The sequence below is a fragment of the Acinonyx jubatus genome, chromosome D2 (genome assembly GCF_027475565.1).
Source record: "Acinonyx jubatus isolate Ajub_Pintada_27869175 chromosome D2, VMU_Ajub_asm_v1.0, whole genome shotgun sequence".
Classification (NCBI taxonomy): Eukaryota; Metazoa; Chordata; class Mammalia; order Carnivora; family Felidae; genus Acinonyx; species Acinonyx jubatus.
In genome coordinates, this window is record NC_069393.1 from 38482730 (window position 1) to 38501373 (window position 18644).

General features: G+C 50.0%; 1 protein-coding gene and 1 long non-coding RNA gene across 5 annotated transcripts; both read right to left on the reverse strand.

Moving 5' to 3' along the window:
- Positions 1–647: 647 nt before the first annotated feature.
- Positions 648–11250, reverse strand: LOC128312601 (uncharacterized). Of its 3 annotated transcripts, none has more exons than XR_008292083.1 (5): positions 10556–11250; positions 4849–9124; positions 3260–3351; positions 2007–2095; positions 648–1106 (listed from the first exon to the last, which is right to left on the reverse strand). It is a non-coding gene; the product is annotated as an uncharacterized LOC128312601 (long non-coding RNA). The 3 variants fall into 3 exon arrangements; XR_008292084.1 differs by having other exon boundaries at positions 649–1106; positions 10848–11250; XR_008292082.1 differs by having other exon boundaries at positions 650–1106; positions 10837–11250.
- A 1497-nt stretch (positions 11251–12747) lies between these two features.
- Positions 12748–18166, reverse strand: MBL2 (mannose binding lectin 2). 2 transcript variants are annotated; one of them, XM_053207182.1, is made up of 5 exons: positions 18022–18166; positions 16111–16285; positions 15584–15700; positions 14098–14172; positions 12748–13200 (listed from the first exon to the last, which is right to left on the reverse strand). In XM_053207182.1, the coding sequence occupies exons 2-5, from the start codon at positions 16274–16276 to the stop codon at positions 12827–12829; spliced, it is 732 nt and encodes a 243-aa protein (XP_053063157.1). In that variant the 5' UTR covers positions 16277–16285; positions 18022–18166; the 3' UTR covers positions 12748–12826. The 2 variants fall into 2 exon arrangements, with proteins under 2 accessions (XP_053063157.1, XP_053063158.1); XM_053207183.1 differs by having other exon boundaries at positions 17998–18139.
- Positions 18167–18644: the final 478 nt, after the last annotated feature.

The window sequence follows — 18644 nt, forward strand, 5'->3', positions numbered from 1 at the left end:
CACTGTCAGCAGAGCCCAACTTGGGGCTCCATCCCACGAACCACGAGATCACGACCTGAGCCTGTATCGAGAGTCGGACGCTTAAGCGACTGGGCCACCCAGGTGCCCCTTCTTTTCTTTTCTTTTTTTTAATGAAGTATTTATTTTAATTCCAGTTAGTTAACGTGCAGTGTTATATTAGTTTCAGGTATATAGTATAGTAATTCAACAGTTCCATACATCACCCTGTGCTCATCGTGACAGGTACCGTAAAAACGTGTAAAGAAACTGGAATGACACCTGGGGTGGAAGACAGGCTCCTAGGGGAGGGCAGCAGATGCCCTTCCCCTACACAGGAAGCCAACCACTCTCTCCGTTGTTTCCGGGACCATGAGATCTGCCCTGACCGCCCCTTCCTGAATGGGGTCCTCTGCCCACCACCCCCGCAGCCTCATCTGGTAGATAGGACAGGATGCCTAAAAACAAAAGCAGAAAGATCTCTGCCAAGATCTTTCTCCCCCACTCCTGGCGGCTTCTGCGATACGTCAGTTCCACAGGAAGGCCACACCGGACACACTCACTGAGGGAGCTTAGAAAGGCCTTTTATTAATTATTCTTATTATTACTATGATCGCAAATGAGAACAACTGGATCCAGCTTAAGCGAAGGAGGAGCATTTTTTTCTTGTTTATTTTTTTGAAAAATGCTTATTTTATTTGGGGGGAGAGTGCAAGCGGGGGAGGGGGACAGAGGATCTGAGGCAGGCTCTGCACTGACAGCAGTGAGCCCGGTGTGGGGCTCGAACCCACACACCATGAGATCATGACCTGAGCCGAAGTCGGATGCTGAACCGACTGAGCCACCCAGGCGCCCCAGAAGTATTTTTTCTAAGAACAGAGAGCTCTGAATTGGCCCAGGGAGGATGGGGGAGGGGGGCGGGGGGAGTGCAGGCAACATCGAGCTGTCTCCTTGGCTTCTACCTCTCTCTGCATCCTTGCTTCGTCCTCCTTTACACACCAGCTTCCTCTTCTTCCCAGTCTCTCGAGTGCCCAAGTGTGGGGAAATGTGTGTCACACAAATTGCCACACGGAGATTAGAAACTCTTGCTTGATATCAGTTCAAAACTCCTATAAAAATGAGTCTGTCTCAGATGCCCACCTCCAGTCCAATGACCTAGTCCCGGAAGGTGGGACCGCACAGGGCAATATGGCCCCTGGGATCCATGCAAGGTCACGGTGGTGTGGGCAGACCTTCTAAAAGTAATCACTACCCATCCCAACACTTAAGCCCAGCCTGTTTCTTGACAAGAGGGAAGGAAAGAAGAGTGCAGAACTATGTGACTCAGTAGGAAGGAGGGAAATCTCCTGTGGTGTTGAAGGCCGGGGATGCTGAGACCCCACACCCTATGGGAGGAGGCTTCAGATCCACTGTGGGGCTGCGGGGGTCTGGTTTGCTCTCCAGCACAGAGAACAAGTAAGGAGGTCCAGCTGGGCTCTATATGCACCGCTTGACTAAGGCAGAGAACTGAGGCAAGTTTTTCAGAAAATTCAAGCCCTAACCCGTGCCTGAGCATAGAGGCCTCCCTTGCACCTACATCATGGGCAAAGGTCAACACAGATTTCAACCATTCTCGGCCTCGTCCCAACCGTAGTAGCCATGGTCCCTGGCTTGGTAGCCTAGGTGCCAAGTAAAGCCAGGGCTGTGTGACTCTTAACGCTGTCATATCCTGTGACCCTCCCAATGCCAGGTCACATCACGGGAGCAGGCTGGGCCCTTCCATGTGTGGAGAGGTGACAACCATACATTTTCTTAGGGATGCCCCTGTTCGGTTTGATAGAAGATTCTCAAGTTACCGCCTGGTTCTCAACCCTCCTGTCACCAAACCAGCCCCCATCCCCCAACGAGCAGGCAGTGGGGGGCCCTCTGCTGTTTGCCTTTCCAGGATCCTATCTTTGTTCGGAATCCCCTTGATATAAAACCCTGATGGTGAAGTTGTTTAAGTTCAGGGCATTCTCCGTCACTCTTACCTTCTGGATGTCCTCAACCCAAGGTGAATGGTGTGCTGGACTTTTCAAGTTGCCTCTGCCTTCGACACAAGAGCAGAGAAACCAGGTATCTATTAGGAGGAGTAAAATACGAATTTATAGGTCAAATATTTGTCCAGGCACTGGGTACAGAGGTGGAGATGGCTGCTTATGCCCTCAGAGACGCTGCAGCCCTGCACATCCATGACATCAGAGATAAGCTGTAGAATTGTTGTCCCAGCAACAGGCCGTCGAGATGCTCTATAAGTAGGTGAAGAATGAATAGGCAATAATAACACCCGTGAACCAGGGCAATAGGGAGCCGTCTTCTGTGCAGTCCCCAGGCTACTCAGACACTCATCGTTCAGGCAAGTTGTCTGTGATTCTTAGGCCTGTCAATGGCTACTAGCAGGTATTTTGTGGTAGATTTTACTGTTTCTCACCAATATTTCGATACAAGAGGCTCTATGAAGGCAGGCCTGTGACATGCGTCACTTCTGGGTAGACACAGATGAGGACCAGTGTCCATTTCCCAAATGGCCTCCCTTCTGCTGCCGCCATGATCACAGAAGCATTGGCGGATGTAAAGTCGTGCAACCCAGCGTTCTGGAAGCCTGAGCAAATGCACGGAGAACAACTATCCTTGTTGACCCAAGGGGATCACTTGGATCCACTTGGACTCTGAGTGAGATTTGGGGGTTGTTACTGCAGTGCTCGTCGCCCACCCTTATCCATGACACTTTGAATATTAGCCTCCTTGCCCCCCATTTACTTAAGCAGTGTGGTCTCTCTCGGACTGCCTGGCTTGAACGACTCTGAGCCACAGAGGGACTCATGAGGGCCCTGCCTGAGCAAAATAGTACTTTTCATATATTTTAGTACCTTGACACGATGAACGGAGTAAGTAAATGAAAGAGTTGAGTGAATGAAATCCTTAATTCCTACTTGTAAGTCTGTTTGTAGGGCTGAATAAAGTGTTTTCAGGATGTTTCCAGGCCCTTTGATCTGAGGAAATAGTGCTGTGCCTTCACCACCAGCCTCTCTGCCCTTTTATGATTTCCCAGAACATGGCATTTCGGGTGTGAGTGACTGGGCCCAGGACAGGGCCGGAAGGTCAGGTGGAAACCTCAGGCCAAGCAAAGGCACTCTGTGACCAGAGGGCTGGGTCAGCACAAGAAGAGGAGGAAAAACCCGAGCTGGGTTTTGAGTAAGCCTGATGCCTGGCCGCCCACATGCTTGACCTTCCGCCCACTCACCCAGAGAGATGTGAGTTTTCCAAAGACGCGATCCCAAGACTTTTGAGGAGCTCATCAAGTGATTCCCAGGCTGTTGGGAAAGTATAAACATTCTAGAACAGTGAGAAAAATTACTTTTAAAAATAATGAGAATGGACCTGGTCATCTTATGTCAAAGGGTGTTGTATAGCTAAGCTAATTTGTATAATACTGACACAGGGATAGACAGAACAATGTAAAAACCCACAAAGTCCAAACCCAGGTCCGAGGATGCACATGTATATGAGAATTTCATCTACGCATGATAAAAATAGAAGACCCAAATAGTAGGAAATTAGTGACGCTCAATGAATAATGCTGAGTTAGATGGTTAAACACTTAGAGGAAAAATAAAATCAGATTCTTTTAGTTACATATAAAATCAAAACCAGAAAAAAATGCAAGCGATGATTTATACAGTCTTAGAGGGGACAAGAGCTACCTAAGAATGACGTCAGAGGGGCACCTGGGTGGCTCAGTCCATTGGGCATCCGACTCTTGATTTCGGCTCAGGTCATGATCCCAGGGTCCTGGGATTGAGCCCCGTGTTGGGCTCTGTGCTGAGTGTGGAGACTGCTTAAGATTCTGCCTCTCTCCCTTTGCCCCACTCCCCTGCTTATGTGCTCTCTTTCTCTCTAAAATTAAAATTGAAAAAGAAGAATGATGTCAGAAAAGAAAACCCAAAACAATAATATTGATACATCAGACCACACAAAAAATTACATAAAACTTTTCTGCCAAAAAGTAAAACCCAACATACATGAAAATTAAAAATGTTGATTTACTTGCAAAGTACATAATAGGAAAAACAATAAGAAACTGATGAGTAAGTAGGAAAAAAATAGGATAAGAATGAGAAGCAAAAATCCAGTAAAGAAGGAATACTGATGTCCAATGGTATTGAAATGTCCAATAGAATTAAAATGCACAATCTTAATAGTAATTAAAACAACTAAATTCAACAACAGTAAGTGCCCAAAAATCTATGAACTAGAATTAAAGCTATATTCAAAGGACAATATACTTCACTTTCGTTATTTAAAAAAAATTTTAAAGCACGAACTGAACATAATTGAACTAAGTGTTCATCTTTTTATTTTTATTAAAAAAAATTTTTTTTAATGTTTATTTTTGAGACAGAGAGAGAGAGAGGCAGAGTGTGAGCAGGGGAGGGGCAGAGAGGGAAGGGGACACAGAATCTGAAACAGGTTCCAGGCTCCAAGCTGTCAGCACAGAGCCCGATGTGGGGCTCGAACTCAAGAACTGTGAGAGCATGACCTGAGCCAAAGTTGGACGTTTAACCAACTGAGCCACCCAGGCGCCCCGTAAATGTTCATCTTTTAAATTTTTTTTTAAAGTTTATTTATTCTTGAGAGATAGAAACAGAGCGCAGGCAAGGGAGGGGGAGAGAGAGGGGGAGACACAGAATCCGAAGCAGGCTCCAGGCTCTGAGCTGACAGCACAGAGCCCAGTGCGGGGCTTGAACTCAGGAACTGCAAGATCATGACCCGTGCCGAAGTCAGACGCTCAACTGAGCCACCCAGGCGCCCCCCAAGGCCATAGGTTCTTACGTGAGCAGGAAGCTGGACGTGTCAGGAGCACGAGGCAGGGGTGGACGTTTTCCGCACACCGTCTCAGATCCCTTGGTAACAACCGCAGGGCTAAACGGCTTTCAGGGTCTCATCCAGGCCGAGGAGGAGGCAGTCGATTAGTTTTGTCTGCCACCAACATGGGGGAGGAGAGGGGCAGCCTGCGTGCTAATGGTTGCCATTCTTGCCTTAAGAGAACAGCGCTCTGCAGGCCCTGAGGGAGCCCCACAAGAAGTCTGCCCCTGAGCCCCATCAGCGAGCCAAGCGAGGGCCCCTCCTGGGACCTCTGCAAGGATCCTGGTGCCTCCATCAGCTGGGCTTCCAGCTTTGGGACAACAGCATTACCATACAGATTGACAGGCAGCAGGATGGCACTGTCTTCTCTGTTTGAAACCTGCAGGAGGTCCCCCATTGCTGTGTGCTGGGGTGCTCTGCTGGTGCCCAAGGGGCCCCCCAGGCAGTTTCTCAAGCCTCCTGACTTACAGGTCCTCAGCCTGATTTTGTGGGGTCACCACCAAAATCACAAGTAAACCTCCCTGCTGATAGTGGATGGGGGGGGCAATAAAGAGCCCAGGGCTTGATTCTTTTGTTTTTTTATGAAAGGAATATTTTGTTTATTTTGTTTTTTATTTTTTAATATGAAATTTATTGTCACATTGGTTTCCATACAACTCCCAGTGCTCATCCCAACAGGTGCCCTCCTCAATGCCCATCACCCACTTGCCCCTCTCCCCCACCCCCCATCAACCCTCAGTTTGTTCTCAGTTTTTAAGAGTCTCTTGTGGTTTGCCTCCCTCCCTCTCTGTAACTTTTCCCCCCCCTTCCCCTCCCCCATGGTCTTCTGTGAAGTTTCTCAGGATCCACAGATGAGTGAAAACATATGGTATCTGTCTTTCTCTCTCTGACTTATTTCACTTAGCATAACACTCTCCAGTTCCATCCACGTGGCTACAAAAGGCCATATTTCATTCTTTCTCATTGCCAAGTAGTATTCCTTTATATATGTAAACCACATCTTCTTTATCCATTTGTCAGTTGATGGACATTTAGGCTCTTTCCATAATTTGGTTATTGTTGAAAGTGCTGCTATAAACATTGGGGTACAAGTGCCCCTATGCATCAGCACTCCTGTATCCCTTGGGTAAATTTCTAGCGGTGCTATTGCTGGGTCATAGGATAGATCTATTTTTAATTTTTTGAGGAACCTCCACAGTTTTCCAGAGCGGCTGCACCAGTTTGCATTCCCACCAACAGTGCAAGAGGGTTCCCGTTTCTCCACATCCTTGCCAGCATCTATAGTCTCCTGATTTGTTCATTTTAGCCACTCTGACTGGCGTGAGGTGGTTTTGATTTGTATTTCCCTGATGAGGAGTGACGTTGAGCATCTTTTCATGTGCCTGTTGGCCATCTGGATGTCTTCTTTGAATGAAGTGTCTATTCATGAATAGAAGTGTCTATTCACATCCCCTGCCCATTTCTTCACTGGATTGTTTGTTTTTCGGGTGTGGAGTTTGGTGAGTTCTTTATAGATTTTGGATACTAGCCCTTTGTCCAATATGTCATTTGCTTGATTCTCATTGGACTGGAGAGAGATACCCAGAAAGTCCACAGGGAGCCCCGTGAGAAGTCCACAAACCCAGCCTCCAAAGGGCTAGCAGTACAGTCTCGTCCTTGATGGGATTCTGAAATTGCCCTGGACTCCGAGATCTGAGACGCAGACAAGGAGGAGGGTGGGGGTGGCTCGCGGGTCCTGCCTCGAAGAACTCACAGTTAGGTTTGGAAATGAGATACACAGACAAGGATTAGAGAATTACACTAGTACTAAGGGCTTGCCGACACCTGTGGTTACCCAGAGGGAGTATGGCCCTCTGGATCCATCTGGATCTGGCCCTAAAGGGTTAGCGGCATTTAGGAAAGGCATTCAAGATGGGGGTAGCAACCAGGGCAAAAGGGGAGGGAAGGAAAGGAGGAGCGTCCTGAAGTTGCAGACAAAAGGCTCATGAGGCCCCCGCTCCCAGAACTTAGTACACGATTTCTCCATTTCTCCGGGTTTGCTAGCCCCGTCTTGGGGACAGCCAGCAGAGGGCAGCGTGATGCCACAGCCCGGGGAGCACAAAGCCGCTAAACTGGGCAAGGGAGGCCGTGCCCACATCCACGTTCCAAAATAAGTCTGGCCGCTTCTCTCTTGGGTTCAACTTGGAGCTGAGTCAAGTTCCAGAGAAGGGAGTCTGGCCACACATTTGCAGGGAGGACTGAGATTCAGTCATTCATTTGTTCATTCGTTTGTTCATTCAACAGCCACTGAATGTGTACGCGGTTTCCAGCCCTTCCGCAGGCCCTGGGACTGCAGGGGTGGATGATACGGTATTGCGACAGTCACAGTGGCGGCAAGAAGAAATGTTTGCGTGGTGCTGACTGCAGGCCAGGGTCTCCCTAAAGTGCCTTACTTGTATCAGGTCATTTATCCCTCACAGCAACCCTGTGAGCTGGATACTATTATTATCCCGGTTTCACCAAGAAGAGGACTTAAAGGCACAGCATGTATGTGACTTGCCCAGGGTCACACGGCCACAGAGTGGTAGAGCCAGGGTTTGAATACAGGCCATCTGGATCCAGAGTCTTCCTAATGGCTTTGTTGCACAGATATAACTTGAACAAGTACATGGCTGAGGTGAGTTCAGTGACTATGATTGCTAACAAGAAAATAAAAGGGAGCATTGTAATGGTGACGGGGGTTGAGGCAATCTTAGATTCAGTGGTCAGATAAGGACTTAGGTGGAGAGATAGTGGTGACAAATGATCCAAGACCTGGCAGGGGAGGAGGATCATATTAGCATGTAGACAATCTCTGCTGAGTCCTAAGGGTCCCAGCACATAGCTCAGGGCCACTCGTGGACCGTTTTTGTCCGGGACCAAGCACCCACATGCCTCAACCAGAGCCCTAGGAACCCCCAGAGCCAATGCTCCTCAGTGAGGGGTATGCAGAGAGAGGCCTGGACGCAGGCTGGGGGGAGCCCCCTAACAGCTGGATGCTGGGTCTTTCAAGGACTGGGTCTGTTGGCTTCTATTTGATATTCACACACTCGCACAGGCACAAAAATATGTATGAATACCCCCAAATCCATGTGCACACAATTCCCCATTCAGAGTCTCACCTGCCCAGTGCCTCGCCTTCTCTGAGCTCCCTAGAGATGTTCCAGGCCCAGACCCACGCCCTAAAGTCACACCCTGGAAAGTGAGACCCTGGAAATGCATAGGGAAGGATTGGGGTCAGAAGTTGCTTTTCACTAGTGGGGCATCGATCACTGAAGGAGATTATTTGGACTCTGACAATATGCAATTAAGCAGGACATCTGTCACTTCATGAAGGGCCTGCAAGGAATGGAGAATCCCTGGCTTCCTGGCTCCAGGCCTCCGTGCAAAGTTGAGGTACAGGCAGAAAGCGCTGTAGTGATACTTCTTGGGCCAGTGAGTTTCATGCAGATCACCTAGGGATCTTGAGAAAATGACAGATGTCTGGAACTTTGATTCACCGGATCCAGAGTGGAGCTGAGATCCCATGATTTTGTCAAGCATTCCAGGCAGTTCCGCTGGTCACTACCCTGAAAAGCTGCACGAAGTGGCACGAACACTCTGTCTTGCAGGACAGGGCACGCTGGACCTTGGGTTGGCGCTGGCCAGCCTAGCCCAAGGCATTGGTTTAGCAAATAAATGGCTACTTGCATCCCACTTCTTTAGAGCACGACCCCTGTGTTTGGCTGGATAAAGCACTGTTCCACAGTTGGGGACACTGTCTCCTCCCCCACACAGGCTGCTACCGGGGTGGGGAGCCCTCCTTCCCAAACTCCTTGCCCGGAGCTCTTCCTACCTTTCCAGCACTTCACCAGCCACTCAGGGTCACAGGACAGCATCGCTTTGCAAAATCCACTTCCCAACATCTCCAGGTCAGGCCCCACAGTGACATTCAATCCTTCCTGGTTAATGAGAAAAAGGAAAAACAAAAAAACAAACAAACAAAAAAGCCCCGATTCCCGGCAGGCTCCAAACCACAGATCAGTTACACAATCATGAGCAAATAACCTTCCAGGTCAGAGGCTGTCTCCATGACATGTGGTCTGACGGACCCCTGGTGCTGGTCGATCTCTGACAGCCACAGAGAAGGGAGGCAGGCTGGTCCCAGGCAGGAAGGGGATTTGACGAATGTGAAAGCCTGGTCTTCGGCTGGTACCCCAAGTCCCCAGCTTTGGCTTGGGCGTGGCTAAAAGTGAGAACAGCAGAGCAGTAGGACTCTGAAGAAGGACTGTCCTACAGGCCCTGCAATTCCTGGATCGGAACTCAGGCCGAAGCCTGGGCCTTGGATGTTGTGAACTTTTGTAGTTGTTTTCATTCTGGCCCAGGAAACAAGTCACAGTTACGTTGGTTGTGTCCAGTCTTCCACAGGAGACCATTGACTTACAGATGTAATTTAAATTCAGAGTTCCGTCTTGAAAGCAAGGTGTATTTGTCCTTCTAACTTGCTCAGACTGGCTTTCAATGGGCTTGAGAGATGGGTGGTAAGTGTTTAGGCTACAATTCCTTTGGACAAAATGGATTGACAGGTAGCAAAAGCTGAAAACAGTTCTCAGGCCCTACGGCTTTGAGCTCAAAATAGGCCCTGCAGATCTGAACCTCTGTGTAACCTTTGATTCATCCAACTTTCCAGGGAAGAAGCCATTACAGACCAATTTACAGATAGGAAGACTGAGGGCCACTCGATGCATTAGTCAGGGAGCTGACCTCAAACCACAAGCTCCCGGTTCCAAATCCTGAACCTCCCACCCACCAAGCGCCTCTCCTTTAGCCCTAACAGGGCACACAGAGAGTCAGGCCTCTTTCTTCCCCCAGGCGTGACCCCGGGGTCAGGGCCCCGGCTCCCCAGAGGTGTGAATACCAGCTTCGTTTCCAGGAACACTCTGATGTATGACCTTCAGGTTTGTGCTCCTGGCATGAGTCAGCAAAGGAAGATTGCAGCTTGGAGAAGTCTCCAAGTTCCCTGGTCCAAAAAAACCCAGCCTGGGAAACGCGATGGCAGAGAACAGACATCAGAACCGACAACAGGGCTCGAGAGGAATGTGCTGCCTGAAGCCTGTAAGGTCTGTCCTTGGAGCGCCTCGGTTCCTTCTGTCCCTCGTGTGAGAGAGATCAACGACTGCATGCTCCTTAGTAAAGGAGACTGCCTGTCCTCAGCCCTTGAATGAGAGAGACTGTCTGGCGAGTCACCGCAAATCCATAATTTCCCTCTTGTTCCAGGTCCTGGGAAGCCTGGAGCATTGCGGTTTCTATCTTTGGACTCTCATGAGAATCCTAGATCTTTTTTTTTTTTTTTTTTTTTATCAGTGTTTAAACGTTTATATCTTTTTGAGGGAGAGAGGCAGAGAGAGAGGGGAACAGAGGATCCGAGAATCAGGCTCTGTGCTGACAGCAGAGGGCCTGACCAGGGGCTCGAACTGACAAACCGTGAGATCATGACCTGAGCCAAAGTTGGACGTTCAACCGACTGAGCCACCCAGGTGCCCTGAGAATCCTGTATCTTTAGATCAACTCCAACTCCTCTGAGCTAACTTGCACGGCACCCCACTGCCAGCTGATGAGGTACAGGGAGCTGGGGCCTCAGTTCTAGATCAAGGGAAGTAGGGCAGCAAAGGGTTACCTTTAGAGAGGAGCTCTGAAGAGACGATCAGTTTCTAGGTCAGGGAAGAACAAGCGAGGAAGAATCCTAAACGGGATGGAAGAATCTGAGCTTGTCCTGTAGATTTTTATTGCCTTTCCCTGAACTAAGGAGGCAATCGGTAGACCCTGGGGAACAATCCATGTGAAGTACATGACTATACGTTCTACCACTTTCCAGCTGGACACCACTGGCCTTTATGCACAGTGTAAACAAAGGGTAGACACGATCCCCACCCCCCTACGTAAAATAGAAGGAATTACTTAATGGTTACCTGTCCGTTTTCTCATTTTTGTCTCAGCCATGAGAAAATCCGGGTGTGACTTTCATGCCTGCTGATGGGAATTCTCTTGTTTGGAGCTGTTCTATGCGTATCTTCTTTCCTTCTCAAAAGTTTCTGGTCTTTCCTTTTTCTATTTGCCATACCTGTGGTTCCACATGTGCCTCTAAACTGTAAGCACTCCCCATTCTTTTGGTAAGCAGTGTGGATTTGCACTGAAAATAGAGACCTGGTCTGCTCTACACCACGAGAATATTCTTCTCGGTGCCCCCAGGTACAGTGTCTGAAGAAGTGCCTTACTAAAAATTCAGTGAAGAGCTAATCCTTAGAGGCAAGGACCCAGGTCCTGCCACCCTCCCCCTGCCAGTGGCAATGAGGCAGTAAGTCCCCTCCCAGCGATCCCCCCCCCCCCCCGCCCTGATGGTCCTACTCGCTTGGGAGAGAACCCTACCCTCTATTCACTTCTCAGTGTCCAATCCTCTCATCTATTTGGTAATTCTTTGCTGTACCCGTTCAACAAATACTCATCTAACACTTACTAAATATGAGGTGCTCTCTCTTGGCAATTCAGATACAAAGAAAGCTCATTTTTACATAAATACTTCAGTAGGTTAAAGTGGCCCTTGGTCCGTTCGTGAAATATTTTCTGATCTCAGTTTGTGAATGGCATACATTGAAGCTGGAATTTGCTTTCCTTCCCCAGTTTGCTGCATGGGCTCCGTATAACCTCAGCTCCACCTACCCTGAGGTTGCTGGAAACCAGTCCTGGTCATGAGCAGCGTTGCTGGCCAACAGGGCAACAGAACCCTGCTCGGAGGGAGGTTTTACTTGCTGACTGGGTGCCTCTGCATAATCCGACAGGGTGGCACCTGTGATCTGGATGACACTGCATAGTTTGACAGGGTGTGAAACTCACCTTTGGGGAGTTTTCCTCTTGTCTCCATAATAATGGATAGTGTGGACCCATGTTAAGGCGAGGATGTCACAGAAGGAAGGGGTTGCTGAACGTGAAGGGATTGAGACCTGCCCTGTGGAGAGGGACACAGCCTGCCTGGCCATCGCCTCCTCCGTGATGCTGGCATACGTCACAATGTCAAATCATTGTCCTAAAAGTATGCAGGGAGGGAAGGCTTCCCTTCGTCCTCAAGATCACCCTAGTGATGATAGGGAGGCCACGGCCGGTTGGGCAGGGTGAAGGGACTCCTGGTCTAATCCTTGTTACCGATGTGGGACACCGCCGGACATTACACTCTGGTGGTGAAAGATTTCCTGGTGCAACTCACGGACAACTAAAAACAGTACCTGGGGCACCTGGGTGGTTCAGTCGGTTGAGCGTCCGACTTCAGCTCAGGTCATGATTTCGCGGTTCGTGGGTTTGAGCCCCGCATCGGGCTCTGTGCTGACACCTCAGAAGCTGGAGCCTGCTTCGGATTCTGTGTCTCCCTCTCTCTCTGCCTCTCTCTCTCTCAAAAATAAATAAACATTAAAAAATAAAAATAAAAACAGCACCCACGTCAGACGGGGCTGGCCTAGCCATGGGAAGGCACGTAGGGCAGGAGAGCTTGGCAACATGCCATAGTGGCAACATGTGGGGGAGAAGGAGCTGGGTCTCCCGGAGGCTGAGGTCTACTGCTCTGATGCAGACTGGCCTCCACTGGCCTCCCTGGGAGGCTGTGGTGTCCTCACTGCAGAAGGAAGGGTGTGATTTGGCCCTTTCCATGGCTGACTCTGACCCGATGCTGTGCTCTTAGGCAGGACAGAGGGTGTCCTTCACTACAGACTGGACCAGAAACCCTCGAGCCCGGCTGTCAACTTCTTGTCACTTCCTCATCCCCATAAGCACATCCCTTTATTTCCCTCCGTCCCCCTGAAGGAATGAGTCAACACCGTGGTGTGCAGTGGGGAAATGGGCCATGAATTCTCTTTCGGAGCAGCAGAGAGCTCAGTGGGAAGCCAAGGAGGCGACCTCCTCCTCAGGCTGGGAATTCACAGACGGCCAGGAAGGAGGAAGAGCAGGAAATGTCATTCCAGAGCCCGTCCTGGAGGAGGATCACACAATCCTCCCCTGAGCCGTGGTCGTTAGGCTCATCCCTCTTCCAGTTGCTGTAGGCAAGCCTCCCTCCCGTCACGTACATAAACCGGCCTTCAGTCACTTCGTCCGTGATGCCCAAGAAGGCAGGGCTGCCGGCCATATCCTGGATGGCTTTATTCTCCTCAGCGTTCTTCGGCGTGGCCACGGTGCCCTGGAGCTCGGCGCACTGGGCCTTCACTTTGAAAAAAGGCATTCTTTCACCGTTGGTCACGTAGAACTTCTTCCCAGGTGTTTTGCCCAAGGAGAAGGCTTGCACTGAAATCACAATGGAAGGGATAGGTTGACTGGGCTTGGAGCTCGGCCCAGGAAACTAGGCGAAAAGCCCTTCCCTGGGAACTCAGGACTCAGAGAAATAGTCCCGTGTTCAACCATGGAGTCAGATCCTAGTAAGGGAGCACTCCTCAGCGGCAGAGCAAGCCCCCGGCAGAAAGCTTGCACTCTCCTGGGACATCCCGCCCTCGAGAGGAATGTCTGTATAAACCGTCCCAGTACAGGGGACATAGGGAAGGGTGCTTGGGCCACCCTGCCAGGCTCGGGCACCAGACGTGGATGGACTGCCATCTGAGACCAGGGATTACTGGACAAAGAGCCAGGATTCTGGAGGCGCAGACCTTCACGTGCAATCCTTCCTCTGTTACTTCCTAGCTGTGTGACAGCGAGTGAATTACCTACACTTTCCGGACCTATTGTTCCTCACCTGTAAACAGAATGGGTATAATATGCACAAATAGGGCCACTGGGAGGATTGAATGAAACCATATTACGAGATAATGCTAACCTAGCGCAGGCCGCGGTGTGTGATAAGTGTTCATAAATGTTAGCTTTCGGGCGCCTGGGTGGCTCAGTCAGTTAATTGTCCAACTTCAGCTCAGGTCATGATGTCATGGTTTGTGGGTTCGAGCCCCGTATCAGGCTCTGGGATGCCAGCTCGGATCCTGGAGCCTGCTTCAGATTCTGTGTCTCCCTCTCTCTCTCTGCCCCTCCCCTGCTCAAGCTCTTTTTCTCTCTCTCTGTCTCTCTCAAATATAAATAAAAACATTAAAAAAAAATTTTTTTTAAATGGTAGCTCTCGTCTACCCTCCCCGAAACCTAGGGCACTCTGAAGAAAAAGGTGACAGCCAAGAACACACTGGGGGCAGAAAACAAGCTTACACTTTTTGACATGGTCCAGTTCCGATTTCAGTCTCCTCATCTCTGCCTCCAGGTTAGCCAGCTTAGTCTCCACAACTACAAAACAATAGGGAGAAGGGTATTTATTGGGAAGAGGAACCCTAAATTGGAGAGGAGAGTATTTTGCCAAAGCGGAGTGGGGGAGGAGAAAGCTTACTGAAGAGTATGCTTATTCTAAAAAATAAGAAAACAAAAAGAAGCAAAAAACCCCTGCATTCCTGCCTTCTGAGATATACTTAGTAGCTCTTGTAAACTGTGACTCAGAACTAACAATAGTAATAATAGTAATAGTGATGATAATAATAATAATCAAAACTTGTAGGGGCGCCTGGGTGGCTCAGTTGGTTAAGCCATCTGACTTTGGCCCAGGTCATGATCTCATGGTTCGTGGGTTCGAGCCCCGCGTTGGGCTCCGTGCTGACAGCTGGGAGCCTGGAGCTTGCTTCAGATTTTGTATCTCTCTCACTCTCTGCCCCTCCACCACTTATACTCTGTCTCTCAAAAATAAATAGACATTTAAAAAACCTTGTAAATTATTATGGCTCTGGATCCTGTTGTTCACATATTGCTTAAAATGTTGCAGTATTATCGTTATTTACAAGAAAAAGCCCAACTCGTTATTCTCCTTTTTGATAACTTTTTCTTAATCATTCTCTTTCATTTCTTATTCTAGGCAAACTTTTTTTTTAATTTTTTTTAAATGCTTATTTATTTCTGAGAGAGAGAGAGAGAAAGAGAAAGACAGAGCATGAGTGGGGGAGGGGCAGAGACAGAGGGAGACACAGAATCCGAAGCAGGTTCCAGGCTCTGAGCTGTTAGCACAGAGCCCGATGCGGGGCCCGAACCCACAAACCGTGAGATCGTGACCCGAGCCAAAGTCCTACACTTAACCGACTGAGCTACCCAGGTGCCCCTAGGTAATACTTTTATAATTTTTTATAATTAATACTTTTATAATTTTATAAATTATATTTTATACTTTATACTTAATACTTTTATAATTTTGATGGGCCAGCTGGCAGATATTAACAAGAGGTCATCATTTTACTTTTGTTGTCACCGAATTTACTTCATTTTACCCTGAACGGGGGTTGCCACGACATTCCCCGGGATTCAGGGGTCCTAGGATACCCACCGTTTCCACGCCACGCTTTTGACGATAGACATAAACCCCACTCTCGAGAGGACATCGTTCCTGCCTCTCAGCCTGGAGCTGCTTGCAGACTACATCCGCTGAGGAAGAGGCAGGCCCGTGTCCCACAGAGGCCTGGGGTGGGAGGGGGGTGACCCGGCAGGATTGGGAAGGCTGCACTCAGGCAGCACTCTCAGAGAAACGTGTGTGCTGGATGGGCAGCAGTCGAGCATCTTCCAATGGGGCAGCAGGAAAAGAGCCACCTCCCACCTGGCCCAGGAGTCCCCAGGGTCTGGGGTTCCCTAGGCCCACACTGTGCTGGGGTGAGCTCCTTACCTGAATTGTCTCCACGGTCTCCTTTGGTGCCCTTTATTCCTGGAGCCCCAGGAGGCCCTGTGTTTCCTGGAGGCCCCATTTTCCCCGGAGGGCCCTGCAAGCCTCTGAGCCCCTGCCCTGTTGTAAGAGGAAAGAAAAGTGATCCAGGGGCTGTGGCTCATTCCCTTTTTCCAGAAGTTCAGTTCGATTTACAATGACCCCAGAAAACCTCCAGTGAACCAGTGGTGACCCAAGAAAAAAGATCTTCCTGCATTCCAGGGGACAGCCTGTCCTCCGGGCCAGCTCCCTGAACAGGCAGGACACCGCTGTCTGCAAATAACCATGCATCACGGATTCTGGGGTGGAAACGTGATCCTAGAGAACCAGAGAAGCATCTTTGCTTTGGAGAGAATGACCTTTCACAGGAATGATTCTGAGCGAGTCACTGCCCAGCACGATGACAGGTGAGCCTCGTCCTGTCTCCGCTGGGTCCCTTACGGGGAACAGTCTGGTGTTGGGGGTAAAGATTTAAGCAGCCTGTCCTGTACCTGGTTCCCCCTTTTCTCCCTTGGGTCCATCTCGTCCATCTCTGCCTGGGATGCCACAGGCGATCGCTGAGCAGGTCTTCAGGGCATCCTCGGAGATTTTTATTTCTGAGCTGGATGCTGTCAGCATGCACAGAAGGAGGACAGGAAGTGATGAAGACAGGAACATGGTCCTCACCTTAGAGTGGAGAAAGTCAAGGAAAATAATTCTGTCTCATCTTGTTCAGTCAACCTTTGCTATCACCTCTGGTGCGCTGGACCCTGTGTTGGGGGCAGCAGACCCAGAGGGGACTATTATAGCCCTCGGCTCTGAGTTACTCTCACACCACAGGGGAAACACACAAGTAAAAAGTCGTAGAGGTGCTAAAACAAAGGTAATGTAACAGAGTCATATACACAAGAGTAACACAACAGGGGCCCATTCTCCCTGGGGCTCCAGTGCCCCTGTGGGTTCAAGCCTGGGTAGCTTAGGCCACCCTGTGCATGAGGGCCCATGGGATCTGGAAATCACAAATTAGCCCCGCTCCCAGTGGCCTGGCAAAGGCAGAGAGCTGATCGCCTGTGTGAGCTTTGACTCTCTTTCTTGACTCCCTTGAGGAGTCTTGAGGGCCAAGGGAACCTCAGTTTCCCTCTTCTTCCCCTTCCCATGGGCCCTAAAGTTAGACAAACTCTAGCAGATGCCATGAGGCAGGACCCGGTTTATGACATCCGTTCTCTCATTTCATGTAAAAAGTCCGTCTTTCACTCCAGGCCCCATCCGCCCTCAGGATCGTGTACAGCTGTTTCCCCCACAGCTTGTCAATCATCTTGTAGCAAGTGTCTCTTTTGTGACAGGCACTTGGTGGGGGCTCAGGACCCAGAGTGCCCTGAGGCAGGGTTCTGACCCTCAGAACAGAACCTCTTTCGGTCCTCGATCCTGGCCAGATGAGACGGATTTTCTCCTTCCCTTGGCTTGAGGTTTTCCACTGAGAGGTCACATTTGCCAGCCAGAACCCAGGCTCCTAAAATTTCTGTTCACGCTGGAGCTGGCATGCTGTCAGGTCTGTTCTTTCTCCTGTCAGGGTCCTCTGCATGCTGCCCAGATGCCTCCCCAGCTCTGTGCCCTGATCCCACCGCCAGATTCTCATCCAGCTTTTGCTCAAGCTGGCCCCCTTTCCAGGAAACCTTGGCAGCCGCTGGGCCTCTCGAGGCTCTAATCCCAGTGTCCCCGGGCCTTGCTCCCTAACTCCTGAATCTGCCCTTGCCTTCCCTGGCCTGTCAGCTGCCTTAACCCTTCCCTTCCTCCAGGACTCAGTGAGAAGTAATAAGTTGGAGGAGAACTTTTTTTTCTTTTTTTCTTTTTAAAATTTTTTAATGTTTTTATTTATTTTTGAGACAGAGAGAAACAGAGCATGAGCAGGGGAAGGGCAGAAGAGAGAGGGAGACACAGAACCCAAAGCAGACTCCAGGCTCTGAGCCATCAGCACAAAGCCTGACGCGGGGCTTGAACTCACAGAGGGTGAGATCATGGCCTGAGCTGAAGTCGGACGCTTAACTGACTGAGCCACCCAGGCGCCCCTGGAGGAGAACTTTCTTGATCACATTCTTCTCCTCCCTTCTGCTTTCTATCTTTTTTCTTTTTTCTTTTTTTTAACTTCCCCTAATTACGCTGGAGGCCAAAGTCAGGGCTTAAACATGTTGCTGGCGGACACACCCCACTTCCATTCTTCTCTTTGGCTGGAAAGACCACCCTTTAGTTCACAGAAGGTCAAGTGGACCCTGGAAGGATTCAAATGCCCCAGGTCAGCTGGAGATAGAGGCCCTGAGTGGACCTGAACCCCCCACCAAAGTCCCTGCCCGGACCTCATACGATCAAGTCGAGTGGCCAGACCCCTGGCCCGGGGCCTTTACCTCTGTCCTCCAGGAATGACTTACTAGGGCCTCCTCAAAGCACTGAGGCTATGGCAGGGAAGCAGGTCCTCCAGCCCAGGGACGTCAGGCCCAATTAACCTGGTGACCAGGGACAGTGCCGGACTGGCCTTCAACCCCAGATTAATAAACAACTGTCCTTAGAGCCGCTGTGCACTGGGCAGCTCTCCAGGGCTGCTGGTGGGGTCGGAGGCTCAGCACTGGACAGCTCACTATTTTAATACCCTAAAGTCCTCCCTCCGTTGCCCCCTCCCATGCGCCCACCCCCACAGCTCCACCACTCTGACTCTCCAGACTCAGAGTCTAGCCGCTGGTTTCCTCCAGATATTCATTTCTAGAAGAGACACCGTTAGACGCTCTACCAAGCATGTGACCTCACGCGTATGCACACGCACATACACACACACCTACGTGAACAGGCACACTCCTCTGTGTCAGCTGCTCTGACTAGTTCACCCTTCCATTTGTGTTAGGTTTACTGCGGTGGGGGGGGGGGGGGGTTAACCACTGAGTCCCCTCATGCCTCCCTTTAAATGTCATCTTTGGGAGCGCCTGGGTGGCTCAGTCGGTTAAGGGTCCAGCTTCGGCTCAGGTCATGATCTCACGGTTTGTGAGTTCGAGCCCCGCGT